This window comes from Ambystoma mexicanum, chromosome 1q (genome assembly GCF_040938575.1).
Source record: "Ambystoma mexicanum isolate Mex_15411 chromosome 1q, UKY_AmexF1_1, whole genome shotgun sequence".
Taxonomy (NCBI): Eukaryota; Metazoa; Chordata; class Amphibia; order Caudata; family Ambystomatidae; genus Ambystoma; species Ambystoma mexicanum.
Window position 1 is genome coordinate 844,319,025 of NC_090922.1, and position 17,630 is coordinate 844,336,654.

At 46.3% G+C, this 17,630-nt stretch overlaps 1 protein-coding gene across 1 annotated transcript in view; it reads right to left on the bottom strand.

The window, feature by feature from the left end:
* SOAT1 (sterol O-acyltransferase 1) overlaps positions 1–17,630 on the bottom strand; it is a 454,029-nt gene that overhangs the window by 180,344 nt on the left and 256,055 nt on the right. The window contains exons 4-5 of the mRNA XM_069641479.1: positions 14,843–14,991; positions 12,040–12,099 (exon numbers count right to left, since the gene is read on the bottom strand). Coding sequence (XP_069497580.1) covers positions 12,040–12,099; positions 14,843–14,991 — 209 coding nt within the window. The remainder of the gene's footprint in view (positions 1–12,039; positions 12,100–14,842; positions 14,992–17,630) is intronic.

Sequence of the window (17,630 nt, forward strand, 5' to 3'; positions counted from 1 at the left end):
TTAATTCGAAGCACTGAGGAACGGGAAAGATGCTGGGACCACAACTGCCAAAGCGAACTCCCTTAAGGGGAAGCTCTGCCTCTCAAATGGGGGAGCCATTCTAGGCGATTCCCTACCTTGGATCAGTGAGAGCAACTGGTCACTGCCCTACACCTCAATGGGCACCCTCCTGAAGCTTGTGGGACCTGCAGATAGACTTCAATCACAAAGGCTGCAAATCATGAATGAGGTATCTGCTGTGTCAAGTCAGCATACCTTGATTGCTACTCCGTCACTGGCTCTGCTGCTGCTGCTCTAGGCCACCGGGCAGAGTTTATCTGCTGGTTCAGAGTCACACTGTCCTAGACTGCTGCATGCAGGTCTTCGCTGGGTCATCGCAGAACTGACCACCAGTTTCATCTTCTGCACTTCAGCTTCATGGGATTCCAAGCAAAAATCGTACTTCAGTGGGATCCTGAGATCCATCACCATCTTGTCCTTAAAGTCCATAAGCAGATGCCGGAATGGCTGTTGGTGAGACTAAACTATCCACTTTCCCCCTTCCTATCTCCCCATCTTCACCTCTGCTCACAATCTTGGCATCCAGACTCCTCCCTCTCCTTCTCCTACCACATTTCTCTCACCTCTTGTTCCCGTCGTCACCATCTCTACAATATCCGCAAGATCCATTCCTCCCTCACCTTCCACGCTTCTAAAATCTTAAACTCTTAATATCTCCCCTCATCTTCTCCCGTCTCTTCTACTGTTCCTCTCTCGTCTTCGGTCTATCTGCCTCTCATCTGAACCCCCTCAAATCCATCTACCACTCCGCCATACGTACTCTCTGCCTCCTGGGTCCTCACGACCATTTCCTCCTCACTCTCTCAACTTGGCTGGCTTCCCTTCCCCTCCCAACTTAAATTTCAATTTCTCTGGTCCTTCAAATCTCTCCATGACCTTGCTCCCCCCTATCCCTCTTCTCTCCTTCTACACTCCCTCTCGCTCTCTCTGCTCTGCCAACCACTTTCTACTTACTGTACCCCCGTCTCCTTGTGCTGCTTCTCGCTTCCACTCCTTTCAGCTCCTGGCCCCCCTACGTTGGAACTCCTTACCTCTCTTTATCCGCTCCACCCCCGCATACACCTCCTTCTGCACCTCCTTGAAAGCCTTTCTCCACTCCCCCCTTGGCCCCTACCTTCTCTCCTCCCATCTCCCCTGTCCCCTTAACTTCCCTTTCTTCCTCTCACATCCACTTGACATGATATCACATAATTGAATCTTGTTCCCCTTCCCTTCTCTACCCAGTCTCCCTTCCTTCATATTTTTCCCTCCAATAGCCAAGGAAACTGTTTTACATATTGTTACACTGGTTTGTCTCACGTTTGTTAACTTGCTTCTTACATTATTGTCTCTTGTTGTTTTATTGTAAAGCGCTATGGATTAAAGCTCTATATAAACTTAATAAACATAAACCCAAACACTGAACTTATCTCGGCATCCATGGCCCCGCCTTCATTACTGCAACCATCCGCGCGAATAGTCCCCCCTCCCCACCCCCTTCACCCCAGGTCTCCTGAATTAGGAGTAGCTGGTCTTGCGCTTGGGCACCTAGGGCTACTATTTTCGCTTGCCTGTCAAACCGTGGCATAAAAGGCCCTACATGCAGCCACCCTTTGCCTGGGTCTTTGGTGGTGGAACCTACCTGGACGCAGAAGTCACTATGGCCAGCCATACAGATGGCCGCCTTTGCTCCTTTCTCAGAAAATTAAGTACATCCGTACCAAACACATTACCATATACTCTTATCCAATGTGGTATTGTATTTTTCTGTCAGTTCACCCCAGAATGTGCCCTGTTTTGCCACCAAGGTTTCTGCAGATTATCCTGAAGCAGAGCTCTTTTCAGGCCCGACGCTGACAAAGTGTGGTTGAACCAGCTCCTTTTGGTTCCTGTGTATTTTTGTCACACCAGGAATGAAGCAGCGTTCTTATTCCATGCACTTTGTTAGTGTGTTAAGCATGTTTGGTATGCAAAACTTTAGTTTAACATTTACATTTCTGCAGACTGTCAATGCCTTTGTTTTCCATACATGTTTTATTCTTTTGTGTTTCAGCCTTCCTTTTGAGTAAGTAGCATAATTTTGGCCTCTTTCAAAATGTAGCGGTGTTAATATCAGCTTCATGGTGTATATCTATTTTTCTTCTTTTGGGTTATTTCTGAAGATTGTCCACTTTCCTTGATTTTGAAATGTAACTGGATCTCGCATTCAGTTTATGTGTAGAAAGCACTTTGAACACTGCCAAAGGTCCTGGATACTTGTAGGGTCACTGCTAACCAAGTCAATCTGTTTACTTATGGAGTGGGCCGCTTAGCATGAACAAGAGCCAGGGTAAGACCAAGCAAGACATTGGGGACTCTAAGTGCATTTTCAGTTCAGGAAGCATCCTCAAATGACTGCATATCCCTTAGGTCTGAAGAAGTGGGTTAAGTGGTACGTGGTGTTAGCAGGGGTTTGGGCACCCTCCCAACAGGTATGGTTGAGAAGAAGTTGATGTCATGCAAGTGCTGCGCCTGATCAGCAAATTGAAATGACGCATTTCTGGGTAGTACCAGATATGGCTCAGCCATATTTTTGTCAGCATTATATGGAGTAGCTAAGTATACAGGGAATACCAACAACACACATCCTTTGATTATCTAAAGTTAATGGAGTGCATGATGAAATTGAGCTGCATTCAAATTTGTATCCTGAGCAGCACTTACCATGGCATTATGTATTCTTACACCAGAGATGAAACCTCTGTTCATGCAAATAGCACACATCCCTTCAATGCCTTTACACCTGTGCACTAAACCATGTTTGTCAACCCCTTCTCTACCTATCAACTATGGGAAGCGCCTACCTTTTGATACTGCAAAAGTATGCTGAATTTCAATGTTACTCCTGCAGTAGGGATGTGACCTAGCAGTTTGGGCTGGACGTCTCCTTCTGGGGTGGGACCAAGCCCGATTTGCATATGTCTTTTCCTTTCTGTAATGGCTTGGCAGGCAAAGCACGATGGTCTGGAGGCTTGCCCAGAGCAATGCCAGGGGTTAAGATGGATTCTAAACCTTCCAACCATCACCTCTTGTGTTTGGCTACTGCTGCAGCATGGCCAGAATCACAGCGATAGTGACCGGCTCTAAGAATAACCATTTACAGGACTGCACGGGATTGCCGATTTACTGGAGGTTTATTTTCATATACAGAACAGAGGGTTTAACTTGTTTAACAGTCCTGTAAAACATACTGAGCTTAAGCGTGCATAATGTAATATAATAAAGGGTTATACTTCATGACTGGAAGGGGCACTAGTATAAAGCACCTGTGGAGTGTTGTCAACAGGCATTTGAACTTGAACTGAAATAAACAACTGTGAGGCTTCCCGTCCCTTACCCACAAAACAGTCCACCACAGTAATGTCACAAGCAAACTGAGGCATCATCAGTAAATATGCTGCTGAGAAAGAGCAGTGTTTCCCCTTGCGCTGGCTGACAAGTTGGTAGAAGCAAAACATATTAGGGGTCCTGTGATGGAATAGCCTTATGCATAAGCGCAATTCGAAGTCATGCATTGGGTGGAAACGCTGAGCTGTGCTCTACTCGGACCTCAATGCCAGATTACAGAGCAGCCGGAAGATGTGAAGAGTGTTGCTATTGTGGGCCTGGGTTATCTGTCAATATACGGGGCTGTGTTTTAGGATGATTTCTAGAATCTGACCTGGACAGAGATTTTCGGAGGCCGCCCTAGTTATAGTGAACAGGGTACTCTTGAGAGGGTAGCCAAAACCCAATTCAGGTAGGCGTGGAGAGCAGTCAAGACTATTCTCAGAAGAGTGCAAGTGGGGTCAGGGGTCCACAATGAGTCCACAAATTGAAGCACACAATAATTCAATTTATACAGGAATAAGTATTTAGTATAGGCCTTAAACACACACTAAGAAATTAAACTAGCAGGTGATCTTATCGCACAATACTCAATAATAAAGATATATACATTCACCATAGGTTCTTAAAAGGTATTCAAATGACGTAATCAATATCAGAGGTAAGTCAATTAATGCAGTAACGATGGAACCAAGTCACAAGTAAATGTCCCTAGCTTCAGCAGTCCAATCCCTAAGAAGATTGGAGTCTTGTGCCCAAATGTGACATGTGCCACCATGCTTCTCCCCAGAATGCATCTGAAGCAGGAAATGCATAAATGTTCTTGTGTTGGCAAGTTCAAAAGAAGAGATGCAACAAAAATACTAGATAAGTAAATTGTGTACTACACAGGTTTGACGACCAAAGGGCAGTGAAATGGAATGTTAGGATACAGACTGGTTCTCAATGTTATCCTATGGAGGAAAAGGGGAAGACAAATGCTTTATGTTTACTCACCCCCCCCCACCCAGTTTTTTTCCCAGATGACTTGATTGGTCACTAGAGGTTGGATTTCTCGCCATTGGTTCCAGGGAGAGGTGCCCAGGAGCAAGGATTATTCCGGTCAGGTCCAGATGCAAGATACAATCCCAGGCAATGGAGAAATGAAAGATTTGCCGATGCAGGCCTCTTCAGGACACATCATGGGATGGGGGAATTTTGAGTTGCAGAGACGGCCATTGCACACAGATGACAGCAGGCATCCTTCCAGTCACGGTTGAAGAAGCCTCTCTTGGATAGACAAATGTTTTGTCTCCTAAATAATATTCCAGGGACAGGCGTGTGGCTTCTTTCCCCTGGCTTCGGACTGGTTCTGTTTAGGAGCGTATCTTCTTTTCAGTAATGGATAGTCTGTTTCTCGTAGGGTGCCAGACCCTCTTATTTGGTTCTCATATGGGTGCGGGTCCCAGACACTCAATGCGGCAACAGCACGTCTTGGTTGACTCTACTGTCCAGTACGAATGCCCTTTTCAAATATCTCTCGCTCATGACTAGCAGTATGTATTCACCACAGTTCGGTTCACTTCCCTGCTGAGCCTGTGGTTCTCTTCCACTTCCTTCAAATACTTTCAAGGTCCCAGAACCTCTCATTCTCCACTACTCATGTGGGGGCGCCCCAAACTCGCACCTTGTTTTCAGAGTCCCCAACCCTTCTCAATTGCGTCCCACACCACCCAACTCACCCCCAGCTTCCTCGGATCTCTAGCCCTGCTCAGTATACCAGTGTACCTTTTCTCTTGGTTTTCATCTCCCAGGGAACAGGACCCTCCTGCGAGGCTTTGGCGGCACTTGGGCTTGACTTTGCAGTTTGTCACTTCGAAGCCTTTGGTGTTCTCGGAGTGGCTCTGCTCTGCCGCTCTCTGGTTCAGGGGGAAGCCGAGCGGTTGATTCAGGTACTTGCTTACAGCATCCATTTTTCCTGAACCCTCCAGCGACGTACCCCGCCCTCTGTGTGCAGTGTCTCACCTTTTTTACCAGACTCGCTGGTGCAGCTCTCACGGCTGCTCGCGACTCTCCTCCTTGGAGGTTAGCTCTCTTTGAGTCCCAGCTGACAGGGATTTGAACCCCCGCACTTGGAGTGATCTGCCTCGTCTTCACAATACTTGTGTAATCTTCATATGAAAAACCAGTAGTGTCCCCTGGTATTCTAGTCAGATCTGAGGTTGACAGACTGCACAACAAAGGATGCTAACCCTAAAGACGAGAAAGGGTTAGTCTTCAGTAAGGCAGGGGCTTGGGAAAAAGCAAGAATATACTGTGTTCTCTAGGAAGGGTCGTCCCTAATCCCATAAGGGGCTTCTTTACCCATGTGATCCTCCCCCTCTGTACCACCGCCAGGGGAACGATTATACTCGGTTTCCATGGGAAAGGTCTTCCACTAGAGGAGAAGGGATGGCATCCTCAGATTCGTCGCAGTGCAGTCACAAGCAAATATCTTTCGAATTGGAATTTATACACTACATTTAGCAAAGATAATCAGTTTCCAGGGGAAGGGAGTTTTGATATAATATATGCCTGTCATTCTGCATAGCACTCTAGAAAAATTGATATTGAAGAGTTTTGCAATGTCAATAGGAAGTATATTTTCCGTGGTAGGACGAAGCACAGAAGCGTCTCAGGGAGTCTCCGATTCGATCTTTTAAAAACATGCATGCAAATTTAGAAAAGGAATTGCCACACTATAAAAGTGCATTCAATGCTGGCTAGTCTCGAGACACTAAAACAACCTAAGTATACCCTACTATAAAAGTAACCCAAACGGCCACATGGGCAGTGAAGTGCCCCGCCTGAAGATCCCATAGACTATTTGCCTCCATACTCTCCACCGGACTGCCCCCCCCCCACCCTCCTCCTTCACGCCAACCCATCGCCTCTTTGCTGGCAGCCACCACACAGGCCCCAATTTACACGTGGATCTCTAAACAAGCCACCTTTGGCAGCATCCACATCACTACCAGCTGCCGAGTCTGAATCCACCTGTGGTCTTTGTATCACCACAACAAGCTCACCTCCCACGCTGAAACAGCATGGACAATATATTGTCAAACCAAGTCATACACAAATATCTAGTAGCAGTAAGACTAGGGTCCCTCACCAAATAGGACACCAAACCTAATCCATCAATGCAAGACCTACAACTCTCCCTTACTGCCTTTTCAGAACCTCCCACAGTGGACACCTGTGATCCTATGTATCCAAAGCACACCCGCGATCCCAATGCCAACATCTTGCCTATGCGCACATATCCATCTCCTAATGATGCACAGCACACTTTACCCATACACTCCATCGAGCTCCACCGACATATTGTACGACACAGCAATTCCCCTCACTGCCTGAGAATTTATCTGCATTTTTGGAACACCTAGCAACAGTGAACTGTAACCCCCCCAGTCAGGGATTAATGACTGTATCCGGGCACGTTAAGCCGTGCTGGGATCCCCAAAAAAAAAAAAAAAAAACGAATCGGATCCCCGGTGCAAGTGCCACACCAGGGATCAGGAAATTAAAAAACGAGAGTAAGGGTCCATCTTACATGGGCACGCGAAGGTCCCTTTACGCTTAAAAAGAAAAAAACAAAAACATTGCTGGTGCGAGCGCAGCACCCAGATAACTAAAAAAATAAAATAACTTCAAGAGTGTTAGTGGTTCTCCACTCAGCAGCAGCAGGGGAGTGCCCAACACACCGCTGCCAGCCCTTGTGGCCCATACTTGCAGCCAGCTGTGCGACACACCAGATTATTGGTGCTCCCCATAGTAGGGGGTGCGCCCAACGTGCTTTTAGTCCTCCTGGGGCTAAGTATAAAGGGGCCACCCCCTTTCAGGTGACCCACATGGACTTCCTGGGCCAGACGTGGCCCAGGTGGAGAGGAGTTGTGTGGGGCACATGCTATTACCAAGTGCTGTGCTGCACTTTGCCAAGCATCCCATCCCAAACAAACTTTTGGGGGGGGGGGGGACACACGGGGGGGACACACACACACACACACACACGCACGCACACACGCTGCTGCTGCCTGCCACAAGAGCCACCACTTAAGAGCACAGGAAGAAAGAAGAACCCGAGAGCAGCAGCAAGGACCTTGAGACAACCCTGTACAGGTTGTCTTGCAAGTAAGGTCCTTTTTAAAAAGGACCCTTCTGATATTTATGGGTTTTATTTTTTTTGTTACAGAGCTGCTAAGTTGAAGGTAATTTGTATATAGTGTCTTGTGTTTTACCCCTTTTTGTAAAAAAACTCACAAAACCCTGCTAGTGTAATGGAAGAGGAAACGTAAGCTTATAACTAAACATAAACGAACACCAGCATTCCTTTGTCCGCCTTTCCTTTAGTGTTCATTACTCTAACCTTGTGTTTTCTCCTTAGGGGTATTTGGGGAACCTGCCTGTGCTAACCTCTTGATTTTCCCCTGCCCTTACAACTTTCATAGCGAAGTAGACAGGGGTGTTTTTGAACCCAAGAGAGCAGGGTTTGGAGACAGGTAAGAGGCAGGTCAAGTTATAAGTGAAGGTGTAAGCTGTATATGGAGTGCCCGCCTTCAACCATCATAAGGTGCGTTAAACTATCACCCCGCTACAGAACACTTGCTACAACCCCACCCTTGCAGACCTTGAGCAGCTTCTCAGTGCTGTTCTGAAGGACTTGTTACAAACAATTCATGGCCAAATTACAATGGCCAGACGTTTTATAGGCGAAAATGAAACATGTGTCAAGAAAATGACAATTGGCAAATCTTGTTAAAACAAAAATACCCCAAGAAATCCGACAACCAAAATAGAAGGCTGTAAGCAACAATGGTCTGAATCCCCATCAGACTACCTCTCTAGGCTGAATTACTGTTTAACAAGTACTCTAGCATTGATAATGTGGCCCAACAAGCCAAAACAGCTCTTGCCTCACATTTTGTTACTTGTCTTTCTTCCCGAAATTTCCAACAACATTCAAAATGACCAGATAGGCTGGCAAGCAAAATCCACTGACAAGGCCCTATAGGCTGCTCAACATTTTTATGATAAACAAAAAAGACAAGAACATGTTGCTAGACTTCTGGCATTACAGATTCAACATTATCAATCAAGGAATGTGACAGGGGTCAGAGGACGCTCCGGACCTACTCATACTTTATGACGTTCTACTTCCTGGCACGCCCAACCACCAACCCTGCCTTCCACAGCAAATACAGAGGCAACAACCTTTCCCTCAACATGGTTTGCCTCCCCTGCAAATGCAACCTGCACAGCCATTTTGTAGGTATTGCTAATAGACTAGCCACCTTATTCAACAATGTGAAATCGGACCTCCAAGACTGCAACTCCAGAATATTGCTGCGCCTCAGCAACACTTTTCCCAAGCTACCATTGCTGGTTTTCCTACTCCCCCGATGTCTGATTATCAGGATATGCGCATTTCTTATGGCACACAATAGGAATGCCAGAGGGTCCCTCCTGTGATATCAGCTGCTTTGCTCCCTCTGGACAGTTCTGGTCCATATTTAGAGTGTAACATTAAAGGCAAATCTGTAAACTCTTTGGTTGACCCTGGAGCTAGATGTTTCACTTTGCCCACTATTTTTACATGTTTCTACTTCTAATGAAATCATCAATGCCGTAGGACTATCTTGTACTACTGTTCCTCACCGGGTTTCCAATGACCTGTAGGTTTCCATTGGCCCTATTTCCGACCAGCACGCTTTTCTGTTGAACCCTTGCTCTCCTGCAAACTTATTAGGTATTGACCTACTAAGCAAAATTAATTGTACCATTTATTGTTCTCCTGATGGCATATATTTAGACATGCACAAAGGCTCCATGCTAATTTTCTCTTTCTCTTGTAACAACCACCTTCTACATCTGCGGTTTCTGACAATCTGCTCACGCCCACTCAGGTGGCACAGGTCTTAGATTTTTGCAGTATATCCCTGCTTTGCTGTGGACATCTCATGCTAATGATGCTGGTCCTATTCTTTCTGCGGAACATGCATTCATTACACTTAACGCTGCTGTACCCTTACCTACAATACCTCAGTAAAGGCTTTCACCACAAGCTGAAGAAGGCATCAAGCCTGCCACCGACTCCCTCATTCAACAGGTCATTCTATACAATACCATCAGCCCTTGCAACACCCCAATTATTCTCATTTGTAAGAAAGGTACGAACAAATACCATTTTGCTCATGGCCTATGCAGGTTTAACAAGGCTGTAATCCCCTCCCACCCTGCGATTCCCCAACCCCATTACCACCCATTGCTCATCACCAATCGCATGCATTGACTTGGCTTCAAGCTTTCTTCTCTGTACCCATTCACACCGATTCTCAATAACTACTTGCCTAGGATGATGAGCTCCGTTTTGTCATCATTCAGGCATAAACCATGGGTGGCCATTCATGCCTGGATGATACACCTTATTCACCAAGGCCAAATCCCTGACGTAATCCCCGGAAAGTGGGAGGAGAATCTGAGTATCATCTGCATAGTTAGTGTAGGTGATACCCAGATGGTCCAGAACGTTAAAAAGGGGCTTAGTGAAAATGTTGTACAACATAGGGGAGACACAAGAGCCCTAGGGCACCCCGCATGTGATAGGAATGGGGTCTGCTGCTGCTGACGGGGAGAAAGCCCTCATGGTCCCGTCACTTAAAGACTCAATCCAGATTATGGCCTCTTGAGAAGTGGGCAGTTGAGTCGAGATCCACAAAGTCGAATGCAGCCGAAAGGTCAAGAAGTAGGAGGAGGCTTGTTTTCCCCTTTGTCTCTTAGCTCATCGACCTGTGACTTCAGGTCGATGAGAGCGGTCTCAGTTCTGTGTTGCGGGCGGAAACCTAATTGTCACGCTCCTAGGAGTTTTAGGAATTCCGAATATTTTTGGATTTGAAGCTAAGCGATCTTATCAAGCATTTTTAACAGGAAGGGTACTGTCGTAATGGGACGGTAGTTTGTAGGTATGAGAGGATCTAGGGATTTTTTTTTAGTAGTGGGAGCACCAACGATTGTTTGAGATTGGATGGGACAGTGCCGGGTGAAAATGAGGCATTGATAAGTTTGGCTATAGAGCAGCAATCCCACTACTGGTGTAATAAGTCTTCCCCCAGGTCTGACTTCAGCCCCTTGATGTATAGGCATTGTGTGTGTCCTTCACTGAAGTCTTGTTAAAAACAAGCACAAAGCCAACAGTTTTGGCTTATGTGTAAGTATTGGGCATTTGCCAGGCACTGCTACTAGATGCCTAGGTACTTTGATTATTTTGCACCCAATACCATCAATGGGCTGTTAATACCGGTGCAGTGCCTGGCAAGTGCCTTTCCCAAGGCCAAGCTGTTTGCATTGCCAATGCTGGTTTTAAAAATGCTTTGAAACAGTTTGCTTTTCCAACAACATATTTTTATAATTTCTGGGTGAGAATATGAACTATCAAACATCAGGAGTCCAACAACTTGAAGCGCCATGGACTAGGTGATTGTTGGAAAATGAGACTGTAAAGAGTAGTTACACTGGTGCACTCCGAATGTGAATAGTTGTGGCTGCTATAATGGCTGCTGCAATGCCTAGCCCTCCAGAAAAAAGCCCTCAAAGCAAAACTCTGTTCCTGCATAGAACAGTAGAATTATCTGGGTATAACATGTTGAGGATGTATAGAAAAAAGGTACACCAAGAATGTTCATCCAAATTTCTAAACTAAATCTTTAATGAGCCGGGTTTGGCAGACAGGATGTAGTTACATGGTCCATGGTCAGCTCTCCTACACAACCTTCAGCAGACATGCAACTGAGAAGGAATTACTGAGTTGCTTGAACCCGGATGACTACCATAATACAACACGAGTTGGCTCATGTTTGAACCCACTTACATGTAACGTCGTATATACACTGCAACAGTCAAATTATGCATTAAAGAGTTATTCTACTAATTTGGAGGGACATTGCTGGAGTATGTTTTGACTATGCACATTGAACCACAATACAATTCTACATGGTTTTCATGACATTCAACTTGACCTCTAATATAACAGAGCACGAGAAACAGTGAATAAACTCCCTCCCTCCATTAAAAAGGCCAATTTGGTTTAGGGCTTGGCAGTTCAAAGCTGGACTCTGACGCTATCTACACCCCTCCACATCACCAATCCAGATTGTGCAAGAAACTGACGCACAACCATCCTCAACTGCATACTATTTTTTCCATATGTTCCCTTAGCTATAGTTGGGCCATGGAGATAAAAAAATTAAATGGATTTTCCAGACCTTTGTTTTCAGGCTAAGTGCAAAATATTTCTTACTATTGCTAACGGAATCAGTTACTGAAGAGAAGCCTTTATACAGGTCACATACCTCCCCCAAAGGCACAGGTGCTCAAACTGGTCACAATCACTCACATAGGCAATGAGGCATAACAGAGGTCCATGAGTGAAGGGGGTGTTTTATAGACTAATCCCAAGAAAATATACCCAGCCCAAACCATGTCAAAAACGAACTTGCAGGCATATATAGATTGAACATCTGAAAGCAGCCCACCTCCATAAAGACCAATATAGATTACTGAACTGCTGAGTCAACTACATAATTACAAAGATGTAGTCACTAAATCTGAAATACTCACTCAAGTAAAGACCGCCTTGATATGAAGAGCTTCCCATGCTCTGCGGGTTGTTTCAAACCCCTAGGGGAAAAATTCAAGATAAAAATCAGGAACAAGGTAATAGCAGTAGAAAGAAGTCAGAGGAAAGGGGTGAAACAGCATAAGAGATGGGTAAATATATTTTGACATACAAGAGGACAATGGAGAGCAGACGGAGCAAGAGGGTGATAGGACAGGAAATGGTGCAAACAAGAAAAGAGTAGAGCAGGGCAGAGAAGGTGGGAGAAGTGGCAAGAGAAGGAAATAAAGTCAGGACAAAAGCTGAAATGCAGGCACGAAAGGGGAGCCAAGAGAAAGAAACAGGAAACAAACAGTGCCACAAAAAGATCCAGACGGAATTATTGAATGTAAATTGCGACTCAAAAACTAGAACAAATCGCACCATAAAAACAATAAATGCCTTCTGAAAAAGATTAAAAGAAAAAGCTAGCCATCAGTTCAGGTCATTGTAGAATTGAGGTGTTTCTGATGTGGAAGGAGGATATTGCCCCACCGTGGCATTGTTGTGGTTATAGACTTATTTGGGTTAAAATAAGAGGAAAACCCCAACTGTCCCTAACACGAAGAGGGGTTTCCCTGTCTCAACTAAATACCAAGGATTGTCAGGCTGTCTGTCTAATGAATAATAGTCCACTGTCCTGTGCCAAAATCTATTTCCGTCCTTTACACTCTTAACTAAGGAAAAACGAGACTCTTCATACTCAAGAAGGTCTCTTGTTGTACTGGGGCTTTGTGTTCACCTTCTGGTGGTGAGACATTCTTCAACTTGCATAAAACAAAAGTTCTAAACGTTCTAAGCTCTCTTGGAGGATTTCTCAGTCAGTGGTAGGCACAGAAAATAAAGTATCTTCATTCATAATACCAAGGAGATGGCTCCCTCCCCTCTGCGCTGCTCTTGGACTCACTGACGACTCAGCCAGTGGTGGGGGAATATCTCCTGTCCCTGGTGTTAGACCCTTCAGGCAGTTCAGCAAATGGTGGGGGAATGTTTTCCTTCCCATGCCTTTCAGCATGCCAGAGAAAATGGACTCCTTGTGGCTCTTTTCCAACTTCTAACTCCAACGGAAGGACTCCCTTCTTTCAACGCCAGAGGAATTGACTCCCTTCCCTCTAGCTCTTCAAGCTTCTCTGCCGTTTGTGAGGTAGACCTGGTTCACTATCCTACCAGATACTGCTACTTTTTATATAGTAATTTCTCTGTACTTGGGGTTCCCAGACCCTTGTTTCATCTGTAACCATTTCTTCACATTCATTCATGTACTTATGTTACCAGACCGCTTCATAGTATGCAGTTGTTCGTTTAAAGTCTCTTTCCCAGGCTTTCCTCCCAGCCTTCTACTCCAGGGTACTTTTACCTTTAAGAGGTTCCCAAATCTGCCCTCCGTTCACCAGCTAGCCCAGGCAAGCCCCCATCTTCAGGGAGCTTCCGTTCGGGGACTAGCCAGCTCCAGGAGTCAATGTCTTCCACCCCCATGCTCTCGGTTTAGCCTGCTCCAGCCACGGCATCTCCGTAGTTGCTGTTCACCGCTGGTTTGCTTTGCAGGTGTGCACAGTGCGGTGCCTTCTCTCGGGCAGACCTCGGTGGAAACCCTTTTTGGAAGTTTCACCTTCTTGCCTTTAGTCTCGGCTCACCGGGTCTCCCCCTTCTCAGCTCCACCGTCCTGCTTGCAGCTTCCGTTTTTACACATCGGTTGCTTACATATTGTCCATATTGACAAGACTGCTGGAGTTGGTTCCGCAAATTAATAAGAGAGCACACCGTCCCCTTCTTCATCCAAGTACTGATGCCATTCCTCTAAACTGGGTTACTTGGCATCTCTTTTGCCTCAGTACTTTTGCAGGATTCATACAGGTAGTTCCTACTCTACCCAGTCGCTGGGTTTGATTCTCTCCCTTACATAGGTACATGGAAGTGTGTGGAATCATGTTGCCCTGCATAGGGTTGGAAGATTAGTAGTGTGCATAGTCCCATAGGCGGGGATGCCCTCCCCTGAGATCCACCCACTGAGTACCAGCACCAGGGGGATTATAGCGGCCTCACCTCCCTGGCCTCATGGGAAAGGTCGCCTTCTAGGGAAGCAGCTGCAATATCCTGGGATTTATCACAGATGGTACACACAAAAAAATGCATAATTTCCAGATGACAGGATAACCTTTGAAGCAAAGACCAAATACATCAATAACTAGCTCCCAAAATCAAAAGGCAAACATGATCTTGTTAAATATCAGAATTTAAATGGTGGGCTCCATCTGTTGTGTTGTTCCCACACAGTGCTCAGCCCGATGCATGGTAGTCTGAGCGCAGACAAGAGATCCACAAAAGATCAGAAAACACACTCTTCTGCCTACATCTATTCTACTCTCGATTTACAGAGCCTTGGTCCCAATTCCTCACAAGAGGCAGATTCACAATGAGACAAGGATGCATAACAGCCGTAATATATGCCAAAGTCCCAAAATGGTTTGGGAGCTCCAGATGAATGCAAAGGCCAAAGAACGAATATATAAAGAAAGGATGAAGGTTGACTTAGGAGAAATGACAAGCTGGAAGAGAAATGCAACAGCAAGCAATGGGGGAAAGGAACAATGGGCAAAAAAGAGACCCAAACAAGTGGTGGGCAAAGGGGGAACTTTTTTTTAAAGTTTAAAAAGTGAACAGGCCCAAAAGAGTACAGTGGACTGAATTGAGGAGAGGAAAGAGGAGTTTAAAAAAAAGCAGGGCAGAGTCAAAGTGGTAGGTTGGTCAAAGTGGAATGCCATTTACCTATTCTTGAGGGATTCCTTCTCAGAAACAGCAGGGGTAAAGATTGATGCCGATGATGCAGATTCCAGCAGCGTTGATTCCTCAATCAAGTTATCCACAAACTCATTGAAGTGGCAATCGACCTCCTTCATTAATTCGGTCTTCAACAGCTGCAGGGGAGGACAACATTATTATACATGAACAGCCAAATTAGACCTTGAGGGTGCACAAAGCTGGGAGGGGAGACATTGATCAGATGAACCAATCACTTTCCAGGATAACCTGTCAGGTAAAAATCGGTTTAAAAACCCAGTGCGTTTCTCCAAGATATAGTTCTAAAACTTCAAAGTATACCACAGCCTCTTGTGGGGCCTCATTGGAATGCAAAATCAGGTCATTAGTTATTAATAGTGCTTCACTGAAAAGCTGCATTAGCCTACAAACAAAATACCCATAACCAAAGCAGGGGAGGAATTGGGCCAGAAGAAGACAGAACTGTACTCTGGCAAATAGAGTGTTGCCGGAGCGCCAATCTGTGTAGACCAGAGGCACAATCACCCCCAATTGAGGAAAAAAACTCAGCGATTCTATGTCATTTTACCGACTGTCATTTCTTCGATGGACACACCCACATCCTCTCCATTCTGTGGGAGTTTCCTCCCTGGCCCCCAATTTTGACAATCCCCTCAACTGGTCTGCTGTACTGGTTCTACGCCACTACGGGAAACATTCTGCAAATCGCAAACATGTGGAGCCCAGGTCCTCCAGCTCCTCTTCTCCCGAGAGACCCAGGAAAAAGGCTGCAGGGTTTTCTGAGCGGTTGATGCAGATTTTCAGGAAGGCTATTCGGGAAAGAAAGGTTGGCCTCAAGCAGTAGCAGTATAGGCTCTCTCCTGCCTCCTCTTCATTGTCCTGCGCTGCCAGCCCCTCTTCCACTGATTCTGTTGGCTCCATGGAAGAACAGAAGGGCAAGTACCTAGCTAGGGACTCTCTGGCCTCTGCCCAGATCCAGGTGGCCCACTGCAAGGGGTTTGCCTAGCCGGAGCCCGTGCCCATGGATGCCTCAGGGGAATATCGCCGCCACAGTTTAAAAAGACCTTGAAGTCTGGACTTCCTTTCTTGACTGAGGTGAGGGATGATATCCTCTATAAATGGAGGGTACCCGACTGTTGCGGTCCTCAGTTTTTTTGGCAAAGCTCTATCCTCTCCAGGGGAGGAGAACCATCTGCCTAAGCCCATTCAGTTTGATACCATCCTCCTATGTTTGGTGGGCCAATCCTCCATGGTTCCAGAAGAGTCTATCCAAGACTCCACAGACAAGACGACGGATGGTGCGCTGCGTAAGGCCTATGGGGGTGCTCATCTCTCCATGCATGTGGCAGCCAATTTCTCCTATATTGCCTGCTCGGGGCGGGGGGTGAGGGGGCAGTCTTCTGTGTCCAAGGCCATGAAAGCCATCATCGTGGGCCATTTTATCTCCATATCAAGGATGGCGTACTGATTTACACAAAGCGGCTGTGGCCTTGAAAATCCCCCTTGAAGGACATACCTTGTTTGGCGACTCTGGAAGACCAGGCTGTCAAGCACACGACAAGCTTCAGAGCAAATCCAATGCAAAGTCAAAGCTGCAGTCCTCTCTGTATCAGCCTCTACTTTTGGGGGTTTCTAGCCGTAAATGTGTCAGGGATCACCCTCACTGGGTGTCTCGGAATAGGCATCCATTCTCCTCTCAGAAACAACCGAAGTCTTGATGCCAGGCCTGTTGGGGAGGGCACCTGCGGTAGTTTTAGTGGGCTTGGTCTGATTCGTCCAGTGACCCCTAGGTCGACCAGATGGTGCGTTGGGGCTACCAAAGAACAAGTTACTTACCATGTCTGGTAACGTTCTTTCGATGGGATGTTCCTCCGACGTATTCCACATCTATGACAGGTAATGTCCACAGCTGTGCCGCTTCGGAAAATTTTCAGCAAAGGGTGTCCTGCATCGATGGCGTTGATCTGTTGTCCCTCGAGGACCTCCATCGAGGGTCGACGTCACTGGATGTTATATGTAGGACGCACAGCATCCGTAGCCTCAGTTGTAGTTTTTTCCCCAGAACGTGTGGCACCAATCTCCTGCCTGTATGACTGCAGATAGCCTTGCGGAAATGTAAGCTGCAATCACATAGGAAATTCAGTAGAGGGGCAGGCTGGGAGGGCGGTGTGGAATACGTCGGAGGAACATCCCATCGAAAGAACGTTACCAGACATGGTAAGTAACTTGTTCTCCGAGGGGATTGTGTCCTCTGACGTATTCCACATCTATGACAGACTCCCAAAGCAGTACCAAGTTATGGAGGTGGGAAACGAATTTACAATTTAGAATTTTAGAATGCCCTATCAAATGGCTTTATAAAGGACTGCCTTACCAAAGGCCAAATCCTGCCCATGGATGGAGTCCAAGGAATAATGTCTCACAAATGTATGGACAGAGGCCCATGTGGCTGCTTTGCAAATACTGCGAATAGGAAAGCCCCTCTGTAGAGCAGTGGAGGCAGCCCCACCCCTAGTAGAGTGAGCCCGTAAGCCTACTGGAGCGTCCGTTCCCACCAAACGGTAACTCAGCGATCATCAAAATGATCCATCTGGACAAGGTCTGCTTGGAAACAGCCTGACCCAAGCGCCTTCCATCATAACCAACAAAGAGCTGATCGTCCACTCTGACCCGGGACATCCGTGAGAGATAGAAACTCAAAGCTCTCCTAGGATCCAACCTATGGAGCCTCTCCTCTTCCTTACCAGGATGTGGAGGAGGATAAAACGCCAGAAGA